This window comes from Hordeum vulgare, chromosome 7H (genome assembly GCF_904849725.1).
Source record: "Hordeum vulgare subsp. vulgare chromosome 7H, MorexV3_pseudomolecules_assembly, whole genome shotgun sequence".
Classification (NCBI taxonomy): domain Eukaryota; kingdom Viridiplantae; phylum Streptophyta; class Magnoliopsida; order Poales; family Poaceae; genus Hordeum; species Hordeum vulgare.
This window is the reverse complement of record NC_058524.1, coordinates 565,345,139-565,361,886: the sequence shown is the minus strand read 5'-3', so window position 1 is coordinate 565,361,886 and position 16,748 is coordinate 565,345,139. Positions and strand designations below refer to the sequence as shown.

Here is a 16,748-nt window from a genome sequence, read left to right as displayed (position 1 = left end):
GGTGCCCCCCGTGAAAGTCTATCCCTACTAATAAAGCACCGACGTCTTGCCGTACGTCGTGGCTATTTTACAGAAAACCCCCTCACATTATACATATTCAACCCGCACTACCAATTTAAGTGAAAAAAACGGTTCAGTTTTACACCAACACCCCTTCTCCCCAGTTCACGGTCGCGAGTCTCCTCTCATCCATTCCGGCTGCTTACTGCCGTCTCCGGCGCGGCACCGACGACCGCCACCGCCGGGCCATCGCCGGTGGAGATGCCTCGCGCCGCCATCGTCGTGTTCTTCTTCCCGTCCCCACCAGCCGTGAGGGGAGGAGCAGGAGGGGAGTTGTGGCGGGTCACGAGGCGGGGCTCCAGATCCAATCGGGAGCAGCACGACGACGGCGAGCACAGAAAGGGAACGGGCCCCATGCTCATGGACGCGGAGTATTCCCCGCCAGCTGCAGTGTTGTAGGAGGCGGAGATGGAGGTTGTGGAGGAAGACGAGGACGGCCTTCGGCGCGGCGCGGCGCCCTGCTCGGTCCAAAGCAGCTCCTGTGACCTGACGGAGGAAGAAGAGCCCCATGCGTGGAGCGCGCAGCAGCAGAGGCAGAGGAGCCCCGCGGCGGCGGTGGCGCCCCGGCCAGCGCGGTGGATGTAGCGGTGGATTTACTTGCGGCCGAGGCAGTCGAGGCACTTGCGTCCCTCGGTTATGTCGCCCATGCCGGCGCCCACGCAGCGGCGGCCGCAGACGAGGCAGCGGTGGCGGAAGACGTGCACGTATCGGCTGCAAGTGGCGCAAAGGTTGGAGTGCGGGATGCCGACCCGGCGCATCTGCCGGCCGCTTCTGCTGGCGTCGGCGCGCGCGGGAGGAGGGCGCAGGTGTTGTTGCTATCCTGTCGTGCTGCTTCTGCAGGTGGCACGGGCCGAAGGAGGGGACGGAGACGGGGCAGAAGTACATCATCCCCGCGCCTGGCCGTGTCGTTGCCCACAGCCCCACATCCGCGAACAAGGGCGCGCGGAAGTACATCACCCCTGGTACGAGTACGCGCACCCGCAGCTCTGCGGGCTCATGCTCTGCTCCAGCGGGCATACCCTTGAGAAGCACTTCACCAGGCTCGTCGTTCCAGCCCACTCACCTCACCGTTGCTCATGCTCTGCTCCGGCTCACTGGAACAACGAAGTGTGGATGGGAGGGAACCGGTGCCGCTACAAAAGCCAAGTAAAACATAATTATTCATACACTCTTGCTACTTATTGCATAATTATGTGCTTATCGCATAATGGTCGGCAACATTGTACTTATTGCTACTTTTGGTGATGGTCTTCGAAGGGAATTACCGTCATGCCTTCCCATACTTGTTGATAGGATGGGCAATGAAATAACACGACTCACAACTGTCAAGGTAAGCAATCAACGACACCTTCAGAACCAAAACTAACAGGGACATGATGGTAAATGTTGAGTTGAATTCTCAGTGTTCTACTCAATGGTAGAAAAACAAACATAATTTTTTTGATCAATGCATCTTGCTGAGTTGCTTGGGATAGAGATGCTTTCGTGGCGGGTTCATTGATCTAAAGATAGCTTTAGTACAATGCCATACTATACCAATCTATTTGTGTGGGTCTTGTGTACAGTTTTAGTTGTATACCCTGTCATCATTTTCTTATGCCCACTGGTGGTGTTTTCAGAAAGTTTTGTTTATTCTCTGTTTTCCTGTAGTAGTTGATAGTACGCAGATTCACTGCTTTTCTTGGTTCTGTTGCATTTTCAAAATGTTCATTCCTTACAGACATTTGCGGTGATTGCGGATTCACCTCTTCGGATTGATCTGTCATGCGTCCTGGACCATGTCATTTCTGAGCTCACAACTTTCCTTCGAAAGGTATAGATGTATTATACACATTGTTTGTTTTTATTTTGTAACTTGAAAAATCATGTATGTCAAATAGGGCATTAAAATTGAAGACTAACTTCTTTTGTTGTCCCCTTACAACAGGCCAATAGAGCACTCGGGCAGGCAACATTGGGGACTCTAAATTCTCTGGTTGTCACATATGGTGGTCAAATTGGCTCGTCCTCTTATGAAACGATAATAGCTGAACTTTCTACTCTCATAAGGTTCTATCCTTGCTTAGCTTTCTTCAACAAATCTCCATTTCCTGCCTACCAGGAAGATTGATGTTGGATTATCTATTGTGGCAGTGACATCGATTTGCATATGGCTGCTCTTGCATTGGAGCTGTGTTGCATAATAATGGTTGACAGAAGATCCATTAAAAATGTCGGTTTAGCTGTGAGACATAAAGTTTTGCCTCATGCCCTTATTTTGATCAGGAGTGCTTTGTTGCAAGGACAAGCACTACAGGTATATATTTTCATATCTAAATATAAATACTGGATTTCTTCTTATTCTCCTACTGACAGAGGACATTGTTTCTATTGCACGCGCTACAGAAGTTTTTTGCTTCACTGGTCCAGTCTGCAAATACAAGCTTTGAAACATTGTTGGACTCCCATATTTCAACTGCCAAGCCATCACAGTCAGGCGGTCTTTCCAAGCAGGCACTATCCTCTATTGCACAGTGTGTTGCTGTGCTATGCTTAGCAGCTGGTGATCAGAAATGTGCATCAACTGTTGAGATGCTTAAAGGCATTCTAAATGATGACAGTTCAACTAATTCTGTAAGGCTTTTCCTGACCATGCATGTCGTTCCATTTTTTATCTAAACATTTTTATTTAAAATAACAATTTTTCATTTAACCTTATCATCAACGTTTATTAAAATTTGATTAAAATGATGCACACTGTTTTTTTTTCACCCGGTGCAACGCACGAGCATTTGTACTAGTAGAAAAAAATTCAATGCAAATCAGCACGTCGTAGTTTTAATGTTAGTGTTGTCAGGTTTTTGTCCCCACAATGTTTGTCACGATGTCGGGCGCATGATGGGTTTCTGCTCGAACTCGTTTCTCCTCTTCCCTCTTAATGTTTCTGGAACAATGTATTTTCGTTCATTTGCAATGGAAAGGGGCAGAGCCCAGTTCGAAAAAAAAAATCTGGTGAACATGCACGATGTGCTGATTTTTGGGTGCATTTGCAAGGATAGAAGGAGGTCACCTACTGTAGAACTAATACATCCTTAGTTGCCTAGACCTAAGTGTAAATTCTGATGTGTTACGTACTTCCTCCGTTCCAAAATAACTGTCTTAATTTTATACTAGATCTAATATAAAGTTATACTAAGCTTAAGACACTTATTTTAAAACGGAGAAAGTACGTTCTTCTTATATATTGTATTCTTAAACATGGATCATATGGAAGCATGCATGTATCAGCTCATTTCTTCTTATTAGGGCATGACCAACGCTCTAGGTTGGACAAATGCCCCAGCATGCCACGTAGGAAGGTTAATGATGTTGTTAAGATAAGGATGATCACTACTCTCTGCCCACATATATAGTGGATGGTTGCTCCAGTACGTAGTTATACATGGCACCATTGACATGTTGACCCAAAGGGCAAAGCACATGGTGGACTTCACGAGCTTATCTGAATCGCTGGCTTGGAGATTTGTGAGTTTTACATTAGAGTCAATTACACTATAGGTGTCTCAAATTTGGAAGAAAAAACAGGGTGATGCTAAAACTTATGGCATATATTGAATCGGTGATAAAACTTGATATGGACGTGCATCTATGGTGCTAATCACGTTTTGTATACATATCACGTGCTGATGTGGCATGGCGACATGGCATGGGTCCCAATGTCAGTGTCCGGAAGGCGAGGACGAACATGTGGCCTGATTTTTTGCGAAAACACCATGATACTTTACTTTTCTCACAAAAGCCTTCTGATTTTTTTTCTTAAAATAACCCTAAAAAGCCACTATGACAATTGGGCCCCACCTGCCAGGACACAAAGTAAGAAAGGGAAATGAGAAGACAAAATTATGCACTGCCCAGGTTCAAACACACGACCTTCAACACCAACTCGGATAGGCTAACCATCACACCACATATCATCACTTGTTGTATAAATGTGATTTCTATCTGTAATGCATATAAACAAACATGCACATAGACCTTAAATGGCATGCAGTCACAGCGGACCATTTTCACATGTTAGTTTTGTCTTAATAGCACTTCGTATGAATACTCAAAAAATATTACACATACAAATAAATTAACTTATTTAAGATATTTTTTGTATAATTATAAGAAAAATATTTAATATAATGTTCGCGTAATTCTAAAGATACTCCCTCCGTCCGAGTTTATTAGGCCCCCCAACCAGATTACAGGTACCAAGACTCCATCATTAATGTCTTAGAATAAGCGCCTACTTCTTTGATTTCCCATGCATGATTTATTGCTAATGTAAATTTCCCTTGACCCGCATGCAATCCATGCCCAGCTCAGGCGCGCTCTGCTACTTTTTGGCAAGCTGGAACACTGCATGGCGCATGCATGCCCTCAATCGATGAAGGATTAGAAGCGCATGCATTGGCTGGCTGCAAGAGCAAGCTCGCGCCATTTTTTGTCAGCTCGCGCCATATTGCTTTGCAGAGCAAGCTCGCGCCATTTTTTTGCCAGCTCGCGCCATGTTGCTTTGCAGAGCAGGTTCGCACCATTTTTTTGATTATTAGCTTGCCCCATGTACACTTCGCGCCATCATTGAAAATTTGAAAAAGAACTTGGTGTCTCCATTATAAATACAGGCATGGTCTAAGCATCCTCCAACTGCAAAGTCATTGAGCTATGCTTACTTTGGATCTTAATATACCACCCGGGCTACAAGTCCATGACAAAGGAGAAGGAAGCAACGGCCGCAGGCAAGGCCGGCTAGGCGTAGGTCATGCCGGCTGCGGGCGAGGACAAGCTGTTGTTCGCCACATAGGCAGCTCGTCCGGTGCTGAACGCCATCTTCGTTTTGGCTGGCGCCATAGTCGTGGGTTCGCCGAGCATGAGGACAGCGGCGCGTACAGCGCACATGACGACGGTGCTTTCGTTTCTCACGACGGCGGCGCGTACAGCGCACACGACGACGACGCTTTGGGCGCTCACGACGGAGGCGCTTTCGTTTCTCGCGACGGCGGCGCGTACAACGCACACGACGGCGGCGCGTACGGCGCACACGACGACGACGCTTTCGGCGCTCACGACGGAGGCGCTTTCGTTTCTCACGACGGCGGCACGTACGGCGCACACGACGGCGGCGCGTACGGCGCACACAGCGACGACGCTTTCGGCGCTCACGACGAAGGCGCTTTCGTGTCTCACGACGGCGACGCGTACGGCGCACACGATGATGACGGCCACGACACGGACCAACAGGACGAGGAAGACGGCCACGGCACGGACCATAACGCCGAAGATCATGAGAACAACAACATCATCGATCTAAGTAGGTTTGCTTACTTTGTTCGCCAAATATCAAACTGCGTGTTGTTTAACAAAATTCTAATCTTATGTTTGTTGTCAGATGTGATGGCCAATAGGAGGAGAAGGACATTTCATACTGATGACGATAAGCGTTTACTGTACACGGCCATTTTGGAGATAAATGGCCGTGGTCCGTTGAAACGTGGGGTGACAAAGAAAATATCAGCTAAACATAAAGTGCCGGTTAGGGTTCTTCGACGGATATGGGACAATGGTAGGAGAGGTGGTGGTGTGAATGCGGTTATCAACAAGAGGGCGGGCAGAGTTGGTAGAAAGTGTGTTACATTGGACTCAGATGCTTTAGCTGCCGTCCCTCCAAATGATCGAACAACAATTAGAGATGTTGCCGGTGCATTGAACATGGCGAAGACCACCGTTCACAGGCTTTTGAAGGAACATGAGCTATGCAAACACACCAATGAACTCAAGCCTATGCTAACAGAAGAAAACAAGAAAGCTCGTGTCACGTATTGCATTTCAAACCTAGAACCTGCTAGTATGCCGGAGAACCCTGTCTTCAAGGATTCGTTCAATGTGGTCCATATTGATGAAAAGTGGTTTTATCGTACAAGAAAAACCCAAGGGGTTTATTTGGGCATCAACGAGCCGAATCCCGTGAGGCACACCAAAAACAAGGGACACATCGAGAAGATCATGTTTCTTGCTGCTGTTGCTAGGCCAAGATATGATATGCAAGGCAATTGTACTTTTGATGGTAAAATTGGAATTTGGCCCTATGTTGAGTGGAAACCGGCGCAGAGGAGAAGCCCAAACAGGCCTAGAGGAACTTTGGAGCTCAAGCCATGCGATAGAGTCGGCATGGAGAAGAGCCGGGAATACTTGATCACAAAGGTGTTGCCGGCAATCAAGGAGAAGTGGCCGCAAGAGGATCGATGCAAGCCTATTTTCATCCAACAGGACAATGCCAAGACACATGTCCGACCAGATGATCCGGTGGTATGTGCGGCGGCTACTCAAGATGGTTGGGACATTAGGGTTGTGATGCAACCACTTAATTCTCCAGACACTAACGCTCTAGATCTTGGCGTTTTCAACTCTCTTCAGTCCGCGTTTGAGAAAAAGATGCCAAAGAATCTTCAAGAAATTCTTCAAAAAGTGGATGAGACCTGGAATGAACATGATGCAGACAAGTCCAACCGTGTGTTCCTTAGCAACCAAGCCGTAATGCGGGAAATAATAAAACACAAGGGTTCCATAGACTATGATCTTCCTCACCTTAAGAAGAAGTCTTTTGGAAGGGGCAAACTACCACGTAGGCTACCTTGTGAGCCCGAATTTGTAGTCGCGGCACTAGAATATGTAGCCTGAATTTGTAATGCAATGATGTCCTTTTGTTATCTTAAACTGCATGCATGCATGCATGACTTTTACTCAGAACTAAATACTTGAAACGAGCAACATCCCATCGTTAAACCTAGAACACCAACAAAATGAAAAACATACAAACTCTTATGCAAATTCTCGTCCCATTCTTTTTCAGAGCAGCTCTACTATTCATTTTCTTTTTTCTTTCTCGCGGTTCCTTCTATCCATATACCTCATCATCGAAGCGAATGAACCTACCAATGGAGGCGGTATTGTTACTTCATCTTCCAGCATTTCTAACCATACACGAGTGCGGCCGATTGTAGTACTCCTCGGCACGACGAATCCCTCCTCCCTGCGGAGCACACCAGGTCGCTGGTTCACCAATGCCGTGGCGTTCTCGACGAGCGCCGTGACATTGTCTATGAGAGCCTCCACCTGGTCCAGCAGCGCCCCGAGGTCTGGACCCTCTTGGGCAAGTGCGAGGATGCCATGCGCGACGTCGAGCACGTCGTGGGCGTGCGCGAGGATGTCATGGCCGGCGTCCAGCATGCCGCCCTGCATGTACTCCGGCTAGGAGTAGTAGACATCATGACAAAGCGAGCATGCATCATTTGATGTTCATCATACAAAACAATGGATAAGCCATGAATACATACCTGCATGTCCTGCACACCCAAGCCCAGCTCCAACTGTGTCTCCGCCTGCGACGCTTCATGAACGCAGGGTCTTTTTGTATGTCATTTAATAACCTCTAGTCCCTATTTAGTCACTGGAAACAAACGGGTAGGGACAAGGGACTTTTAAGTTGAGACTAAAAAAAGTCCCTGAACTTCTGAAACAAACAGGGCCTTAACTTAGCGTAGCGGTGCTTACCATAACCAGTATTTTTGTACGAGAATAAACATAATTGTATACAAAATTAATTCATAAAAAGTTGTGTCAATTTGATTGGGGCTCAGCGTTATACAAAATACGGAAACCTTTTTTTACCTAACGCGAGGGACTACATAAAATCATAAAACGATCTCCAGAGATCTCATAATAAAACCTTTATGTAAACGACAATTTGTTTTGTTCATTATTTACGGATGTGTTTTAATTTTTGCAAACATTTTCTAAAAATTGATGGACATGTTTTTCAAATTCCTGAATATGCTTTGCATACCGGATCATTTTTAAAAATCTTGAACATTTCTTATTTCATGAAAATTTATTTGAATTTGTGATTTTTTTATAATGTGTGAGCAATTTCTGAACTAATGAACTTTCTATGATTTTCCGAATATTTTTTTGAATTCACAAATGGTTTATCATTTTCCTATTTTTTGTAAAACTCGCAACTTTTTGATATGCAAGGGTCTAAATAAAATCATAAAATAATCTTTACAGATCTCCTAATAAAACCTTTACATAAGGGACAATTCATTTTGTTCATTATTTATGAATGTGTATTAATTTTTGTGAAGATTTTCTAAAAGATGATGGACAAGCTATTCAAATCCATGAATATGTTTTGATTACTGGATAATTTTATTAATAATCATGATCATTTAGTATTTCATTATAATTTATTTGAAATCGTGATTTGTTTTATAATACGTGAGCAATTTTCGAACTCATGAATATTTTATGACTTTCTAAGTATTTTTTCGAATACACAAACAGTTTTTGCTTTTTTCTATATTTTTTATACTCATAACTTTTTGATATTTTGTTCTTTTGAAATCTGGAGTTAATTTAGAGAAGTAAAAACAAAAATGAAATTAAAAAAACAAAACAGGGGCGCCCCGACCTGCACATGGGCCGGTCCATGCTTTAGAGAGGTAAAGAAAAAGAGAGAAAAACACAGGTGAGAACCAGGGATCAAACACTGGTCTCCCATGTGGAGACTTGAACCGATAGCCATCGCGCTACTCATCGACTGTTGCTTTGCTAACATATCGGTGTCTATAACAACAAATAACGGCGCCAATTTCAGAAATCCGAAAAACGAACTGTTTTTTGACTTACGAGTGGCATTGATGGGTAATTTTAGACAACTTCGAAGGCAATTTAAATGACGGACGACCAGAAACTGTATTTGCTTTATTATTAGGAAGAGACATATTATTTTTGGCCATCAAAATATATTATTATAATTTTTTTGAGAAATTATGCTTGCATTTAAATCATTAAATAATACAAAGCTCTTGACCCGTACAACCACATCTTAACACACGCATAAAAAACCAAAAATGCAAAGAGCGTCCTAAAACAAGCAATAAAACATGAAGATCTTCGAAGCTCTGTGTCCACATTTTTTAATCTTACGAGAAGACCCCTGCAACACAACCATCTACAATCAGATCTTAGCATGTCATCATCATCAACCACGACACAATCATCGTCGTGTTGCTTTCCATTTCTTTGCATGGACGCCAAAAGGGCAAGGACACACATGTGCATCCAACACTCCTGCACCAGCCTTCGTCATATGTGGCTTTGAGTACCGCTATATGTGTCTCATCGAGATGGAAGAGAACTAGGATCCAATTCCGACGCCATGACCGGGCCAATCACCCGGGCAAAGCAGGACGTCCCTCCAGCAACAACACAAAGCAAGACGAAGAACAAGAACGAAAAATCATACCGACGAAGAGGATGAAGAATCTCCGTCTCCACACAAACCCTTTCCATCTGAAGACCCAACCGGCCAGTGCCAGTTGACATCCAAGCACCATAGCCCGCGACCTCCACGAGATCTGGGGATCCCCACCTCGCTGGCCCCATGCCCGAGGAAACTTATTCAGGCGAGACGTCGCCGCAGCAGCCTCGACGGCGTCTCCCTCAAACCTATCCCTACTGCACCCATCACAGATCCGAGGTTCCCCCTCCCTCCCGCCACCGGAGTGGCCGGTGGAGGGAGAGGGAACCGGCTGCAACGATTCGTTAGCCGTTATATTTCTTTATTTCAATCGTTGATATTTGGACACATTGTATTACATAATTTATCAATTATTTGCTATGACAGTAACATCAAAGAAAACAAGAAGCGCAATTGGATATTTTAATAGATATCTAATTTCCATAACTTCTTTCACTAGTTTTTTCTAAGGGAAATCATATATTTATTCATATTAATAGCAACATACAACATATATGGCTTCTCTATGCAACAGTCCAGAGAGATAGCACACAAGAAAATTTACATCATCATCATCAAATAATCTAGCCGTCGGCGGCGCAGAAATGTTCGCCGAATGAGAGAAACATAGGTCTTCAACTTGCCAAGATCCAAGATAGTAGCAACGAAGCTGTGTTATGAACCTTTGAACAAGCGCCGTCACAAGTGGCAACGCACATGTCAATGCGGATCGTCGGTCGAAGAAATACTCCACACATCTTGGATCGCGGTCTTGAAGGTCTCGACTGATAGAACCGTCGAAAAACTTCAAAACCGTTAACCATCTTCCACCGCCAAATCTTCATGTGGACTATCCCTTGGACAAGACCGGCATTACAACGGCAGCCAACTCCAATACACAAACTTTCGGTTTCACGGCGACGCTGGAGACACAGCCGACGTAACGCGGACAAAGCCGAAGAAACAAGAACCTAAGCAAGATACGCGCCTGCATCTTGAGGAACCCACTCGAATACAAATCCATGGCACCTGATGTCGCAGAAGAACGTCGTCGAGTCGGTGGCCTGGAAAACTTTATTCGCGGTGACGACATCGACACCGACCGAATACAGACACCCGACGTACCTATCCTAAGCCTATCTACAGACCGGACGGAAGGAACCGGGCTCCCCCACCCTCATGCTGCCGCCGGAGCAACGAGCGGAGGGAAGGGGAGCCAACGCCCCGCCGGCGAGAAAAGCAGGAAGCGCCTGCTAGAACGCCTCTCTAGGACAGTTAGAGAAAACGGGGCACTAGTTGAATTAATATCTTCTCTATATCTTCACTGTTGATCTGTGGATTCTTGAGCTTGCACACTTTTTCATTCTTCTTTGATTTCGATAAAGTAGACGTTGATTTCCCTTTAGGGGGTGTTTGGTTACAAGGACTTATTAGGGACTTAGAACTTATAAGTCCTTTTAAGTTCCATCTAAACCAAACATGAGGGACTTATAGGGACTTAAAGTGGACATTTGGGACTTATGAAATAGGACTCTCAAGGAGAGTCTTATAGGGACTTATAGTTGTAATATGGTCTTTTAGTCCATGTTAAATCCTAGGAACCAAACAGGTAGGAACTTTTTAGGGAGTTAGGACTTATAAGTTGGGACTAAAAAATTCTTAGGACTTATGAGCCAAACATGGCCTTAGTCTCATCTCTAGCCTCTATTCTAGCAAAGAATGCGCGAGCATCTATTAATTTTGAGCTATTAATAGATCGATGTATTCTTCTTTTCAATACCCAAAACTTACATCCGTCCTGTACATAAATTTGAGAAAGCAATTAGCTAAAGAGATTGTGTCGAACCCGTTGGACACAAGTGACTTAAAAGAATCACAATTCTTTTTAACAATTGAAGAACACACATCCGAGATGTTTGAACATGGTAGAAACGTGGCGCAAGACCTGTTGCTGGGCCAACGCCGACCCCATGCGAGACAAGAGATATCCGAGCGGGAAGGGGCAGGGTCCGGCCACGTGGGGAGGTGAGAAGAAACGGTCACACCCTGACAGATGAGACGGGAGAGGAAAAGGGCATGCTTTCCGCCTGTGTGCGTGTGTCCTTTGCTGCCGCGCTTTTGGGCCATTTGGGGTTGTGGGTAGGAGGTGGCTTTAGGGCATGTACAATGCATAGTCTAAGAGTGATGCCTCGTATGCTATGTAGGATTAGATGTCAGGAAAAATAGGTTCGAATAAGGAAGCCGGAGGCGGGTGCTTGAAGAAAAAAAGGTGTGATTCGATGTAAAAAAATTGAAAAAAAATAGATTAGAAAATAAAAATACATGTGTATTAGAATCTTTATTTTTTATTTTTTAATGACGCACATTAATAATAGTTTGCATTAAAATAATAATAATATAGATATCTTAAGTTATTTTTATTATAAAACATATGTATTCATACGTCATTATTATACATGTTTTATAGCGTTGATTGGATGTGAAATAGGACAGAAATTCCGCAAATAAAACAAAATCCAATCCGAAGACCAGGACTATCTCTGTCTCTGCTAATTAAGGTTTTGGAGACGAGAATGCAATCACCAGCAAGGAGAGCTGGTGCTGGCTGCTGCGCATCTCTGCTTTGCCTGCTCTACTTTTGAAAGCCAGCGTTTGTTTGCCGCGTGCGCGTCATAAACAAGTCCAACTTTCAATCACTGCTAATGGTCTGTCGCTGCCTAATTATTTGCCAGCCAAGGCAGTCCTGTTGGTGGTCACACCTAGACCTAGACCTAGACCACCTTAGACTAGACGTAGGGTTATGGTACACTGCAGGTGATCATACTCCTACTCTCTACGGTATTCCATTTCATTTCATTTCATCGCATCACATGGCACAGAACAGGAGGATACATATCCATCCCATCCGAGAGGACTAGGGGCGCCTTGGCAAAATTGACAAAAATAACCCTGAGGAAAGAACTCACGGAGTGACCCTTCGGGGAAAATATTTCACCCGTCTGACCCTTTTATGTGGCGCCCGACACCTAGACGCCATACTACACTGTGTGACGCCTAGCCGTTCGGCGCCACACCCCCCGACCACCTGGCAGGGAGGGCCCACCTCCAGGACGTGTGACGCCTAAGCCTCACGCGTCACACATTGTAATGTGTGGCGTCGAACGCTTAGGCGCCACACATTGACTTAACTGGCCACGGGCCAGCCCCCCTCCCCACCCCCTCCCCACCCCCTCCTCATTCCCCTCCCCCAGCCCCCTCTCCCAGCCACTGCCCCTCCCTCAAATCCTTCTCTAAATCACCAAATCTGAAGGTTTGGACCGGGCATTTGTTGTCCAATCACTCTCCTAAGGTAATCCCCACCTCTCCCCTCGTTCTCATCTAAAGAAAAATCTTTTGTAGTCTTTCTTTTGCAAATTTGAGGAAACCCTAGTTTTTCATGAAATGTGGGATGTATATGATATTGTTGTATTTGGTTGTATGTTAGGATAAGGGGTATGATGGGGTTAGGATTAGGGTTGTTTGGATGTTTGCATTATGGTTGTTTTAGGGTTAGGCTATGGTTAGGCTAGGGTTAGGGATGTTTGGTTGTGTTAGGGTTATGATGGGGTTAGGGTTATTTGAAAGTTAGGCTAGGGTTATTGTAATTGTATGATTGCTTATAAAAAAGGTTCTATGTTTTGTTGTTTAGGTATGGGAAGAACATGTGTTTATGTTCATCACGTGGACAAGGATGCCTTTTTTAAAAGGCAATATTGATCCGGACCCGGATGAGCTTGACATGGTGTTCGATTTGTGTCCTAGCTATGGTGAATTGTTGGAACAAGTCCGAAAGGATTTGAATTGGATGGACCCTAGTGATGTAGTTGAGTTTGATGGTAGGCATAATGCGGGATTCGGAATGCACATTCGTTGGAAGACCATGCGTGTCAACGCCGAGCAACGTTGGCTTGCATACAAGGATACGGTGGCCGAATCACTAGACAAGGCTCTAGAGTTATTTGCCATCAAAACAAATGTTCCTAACTTGTTGGATTTGAACCGGGTTGCATCTTTGGCGGGAACGGAGGAGGGAAAGGTGGCGGGAAATAGTGTGCTTTGAGATGGCAGCAGGTTTTCACATGTGTGGCGCCTAAGCCTTGGGCGTTGCACATGTGTGGCGCCTAAGCCTTGGGCGTTGCACATGTGTGGCGCCTAAGGCTTAGGCGCCACACATGTGAAAACCTGCTGGAAGCTGAATTTTGACAGCAATACATCATTTAGACATCATATATTTAGACAGCATATATTTTGACAGAAATTGAAAGCATATATTTTGACAGCATCATCATCATCGTAAGCAAATGGTTCACAACTCCTAATGGTTCACAACAAGTGCAACACCAAATAAATGGTTCACAACTCGAAATTGTTCACAACAAAAGTAAATGGTTCACAACAAAAGTGCAACACCAACAAGTGCAAATGCTTAACAACTCCAAATGGCTCCGGTTCACATCTTGGGCCTCGTCCCCTCTTAGAAACTAGCTTCTTTCTTCTGGCAACCACAAATTGCTCCGGGTCATCCGACTCATCGTCATCGTCATCCTCATCCTCATCGTCCATGCTTCTCATCCTTGACAAACGAGAGCCCCCGGCGACCGGGTTCTTTCCTTTCGCATAATCATCCGGTGAGTACCGCCTAAATTCCTTCCTAGGCTTCAACATGTAAGCGGAGCGTTGGAAAGCCTTCAACGTCATCCCGTCTGCAACCTAATACATATGAAGGTTGAAAGTTCAAAATTGAAGGTTCAAAGTTGAAGGTTGAAAGTGCACAATGTTTTATGGCTATGTCATACCTCAGGATTGTCAACATCACCCTCTACAGTATTTCCTTGGGTATTAGCTGCCGAGGTAATGTCACCATCGTCCATACGAGCGCCCGAAGAAGCCGAATCGTCTAGAGTATTTCTTTCGGATGAACCGGATCTCGAAGGTGAAACATATTCAGGGTCACGACAACCTAAAATGTTGGATAGGCGTCGTAACTTCTGGCCCTGTTCCTGTTAGATTCAAATATAAATGACATATATAAGGTAACCTATAATGTTGCATTCGTGGGCAAAATAATAATAATGACACAACACCTTTATGAAAAGACGAAGTGCAGATTCTCCCTTTTTTCCTCCAGGTGTGTTATCTAGAATATCTTCTGACTCATCAGCTTGTTTCTTGACCTCTTTGCGCTATGACCACAAGACAATGACATGCAAGTGAATAGGTGTACTAGCATTAATACTTAACATAGGTGAGCACACTTACCACAAAGTTCAGGACAGGGGCGAAGGAAGTTTGGTACCCTTCGCGAATTAACTTGTTGTACCCGCCTTGGGCAAGTGCATCGTACTCAGTGGGTTCTTCCAATATGTCCTCCTCGTAAGCCGGCGGACAAATCTCGACACGAGTACTCTCCTGAAACCATCTTAGGTAGTTGTTGAACGCAAGCGGACAATGCTGGCGGTACTGGGTTCGTCGTATGCTCGAAGCTGCCTGCACACTTTGCTCGAACTTAATGACATAGCTCTTATGATGCTTATGCCAATCCTTGATCTTTCGCTGCCTCCTCCTATCCAACCTGCTTTTAACAAAACCCATCAGTAGCTCGCTCAACACTAAGAACAAAACTAATCAGTACTTCTTTTTTGTTACCTGTGAAGCTGTGTGTCTGTGTCCACCCACTCCGGCGGGTGTGGCTGAAAGAACCCAAATTGATGCATCACACGATGCGGGAGATGAAACTCAACCGCCCAATTGCATATAAGGGGACAACGCATTAGCCAAAGATGTCTTTCCTGCACGCATAGTGGATTGATCTCGAACGTGTGTGCATCACCAAAGTTTGGCCCGACACCATATGGCTCCCATTCCACCTACAACACAACATAAAAGGCACAATTCATTTTACTCACAACATAAAAGCTGGAAGTCAACTCTGAAACCATCTTACCTGCTCGGGGGTAAGCGAATCCATCTCGTTGGTGTATTGCTTGTACAATAGGTTCACTTCGCTTGCCACCTCCGATACCAAGTCCCACTTGTAAGCCCATGTAGGTTGCCGTACAGGGTTGCCGTGGTCATCCCAGGTATTCCACTGTGAGCTTTTAGGGCGTCCAACAGGTATGCGTTCCTAGCTCCATACTGAAGTAGGAGCATACAACCACCAACTCCACCGTCCTTTATGGTCCTGCGACAAGCATCGTCCAACTAGAAGTAACAACAAGCATGCATCAGTTTAGCAGAAAAAGATAACGGAGAGTACTTAATACTAACAATTTATTACCTGCCGATACAAGTAAGCCAATGCGGCCGAGCCCCAGCTGAACTTGTTGTCGAAAACAGTCAACGCCTTCAGCCACATCCATGGAGCATTCTTGCCAGTGCCGTCAGCAAAGATAGTCCTAGAGATGACGTACCACATGTACACGCTAGCATACCTCTTGATCACCTCGTCATCTGCGTCCTCAGGACAATGAGCAAAGTTCGCGGCAATCCAAGTGAAAGGAGCGTCGGCCGGGACTCTATCTTTCTTCCCTCCATCTTCTACCTCCGGCTCCTGTGGCGACATACCAATAAGAGCCTCCATTTGTTGCCGCCATCCCTCGGAATCAATGCTCATACAAAGAGGCTTCCCCTCGATCGGAAGTGCGATGATCATGGAAACATCTTGAAGAGTAACCGTCATCTCTCCGGTCCGGAGGTGAAAACTATATGTCTCCGGCCTCCAACGATCAATAAGTGTTGTGACTGTCGCAGCGTTCAGATTGGGCGTTGACCGACTCACAAGCTGCACAAATGGAAGGAGTCATGTCATCTCGATGTATGGGGTGTACCGCTCATCGTACTGCATTACAGACGATGCCCCATGAGACCGGATCTTCAAGGGCGTAAGCTCCTGCAAACAGATAGGAGAAGAAGATATCAAGTGCTTATTACATTTTCAAAAAATTACTCATCTACTAATCATTTTCTACTTACCATTTTCTTCTCCGACATGAAATAGGCCCGGTGTTCAACGTCATAAACATTATTCAGAAGCCACACCATCCTACAAATCACAAAAAAAATCATATTCAAAAAATTACTCATCTACTCATATACTAACTAACTAGTGCTTATTACCTTGTCAAAAAATTACTCATCTACTCATATTCAAAAAATACTCATATTCAAAAAATTACACCATCCTACAATCCACTAATCTACATATCCTAACTACTCAAATCCTAAGAACTCATATGAACTACTACTACTCATATACTCATATACTAACTACAAATATGAACTACTACTACTAATATACTCATATACTAACTACTAATACTAACTA

The 16,748-nt window shown here is 44.9% G+C and overlaps 2 protein-coding genes across 2 annotated transcripts; both read left to right on the top strand.

The window, feature by feature from the left end:
* Window positions 1-476: 476 nt before the first annotated feature.
* Window positions 477-4,738, top strand: LOC123412996 (cullin-associated NEDD8-dissociated protein 1-like). Its single transcript, XM_045105944.1, has 7 exons — window positions 477-1,206; window positions 1,318-1,390; window positions 1,781-1,873; window positions 1,988-2,109; window positions 2,194-2,356; window positions 2,446-2,673; window positions 4,406-4,738. Exons 1-7 carry the CDS (start codon window positions 569-571, stop codon window positions 4,481-4,483), a joined length of 1,395 nt encoding a protein of 464 aa, XP_044961879.1. The 5' UTR covers window positions 477-568; the 3' UTR covers window positions 4,484-4,738.
* Window positions 4,739-4,749: 11 nt separating this feature from the next.
* LOC123409314 lies at window positions 4,750-6,826 on the top strand. Its single transcript, XM_045102252.1, has 2 exons — window positions 4,750-5,395; window positions 5,474-6,826. Exons 1-2 carry the CDS (start codon window positions 4,750-4,752, stop codon window positions 6,760-6,762), a joined length of 1,935 nt encoding a protein of 644 aa, XP_044958187.1. The 3' UTR covers window positions 6,763-6,826.
* Window positions 6,827-16,748: the final 9,922 nt, after the last annotated feature.

What these genes read in the sequence shown, in the direction of transcription:
- LOC123409314 (XM_045102252.1), top strand. Translation starts at nt 4,750, where the DNA reads ATGCTTACTTTGGATCTTAATATACCACCCGGGCTACAAGTCCATGAC. An exon ending in CAACAACATCATCGATCTAA is followed by an intron (nt 5,396 to 5,473) that starts GTAGGTTTGCTT and finishes GTTTGTTGTCAG; the next exon opens with ATGTGATGGCCAATAGGAGG.
- LOC123412996 (XM_045105944.1), top strand. Translation starts at nt 569, where the DNA reads ATGCGTGGAGCGCGCAGCAGCAGAGGCAGAGGAGCCCCGCGGCGGCGG. An exon ending in GAACTTTCTACTCTCATAAG is followed by an intron (nt 2,110 to 2,193) that starts GTTCTATCCTTG and finishes CTATTGTGGCAG; the next exon opens with TGACATCGATTTGCATATGG. An exon ending in ATGACAGTTCAACTAATTCT is followed by an intron (nt 2,674 to 4,405) that starts GTAAGGCTTTTC and finishes ATCCATGCCCAG; the next exon opens with CTCAGGCGCGCTCTGCTACT.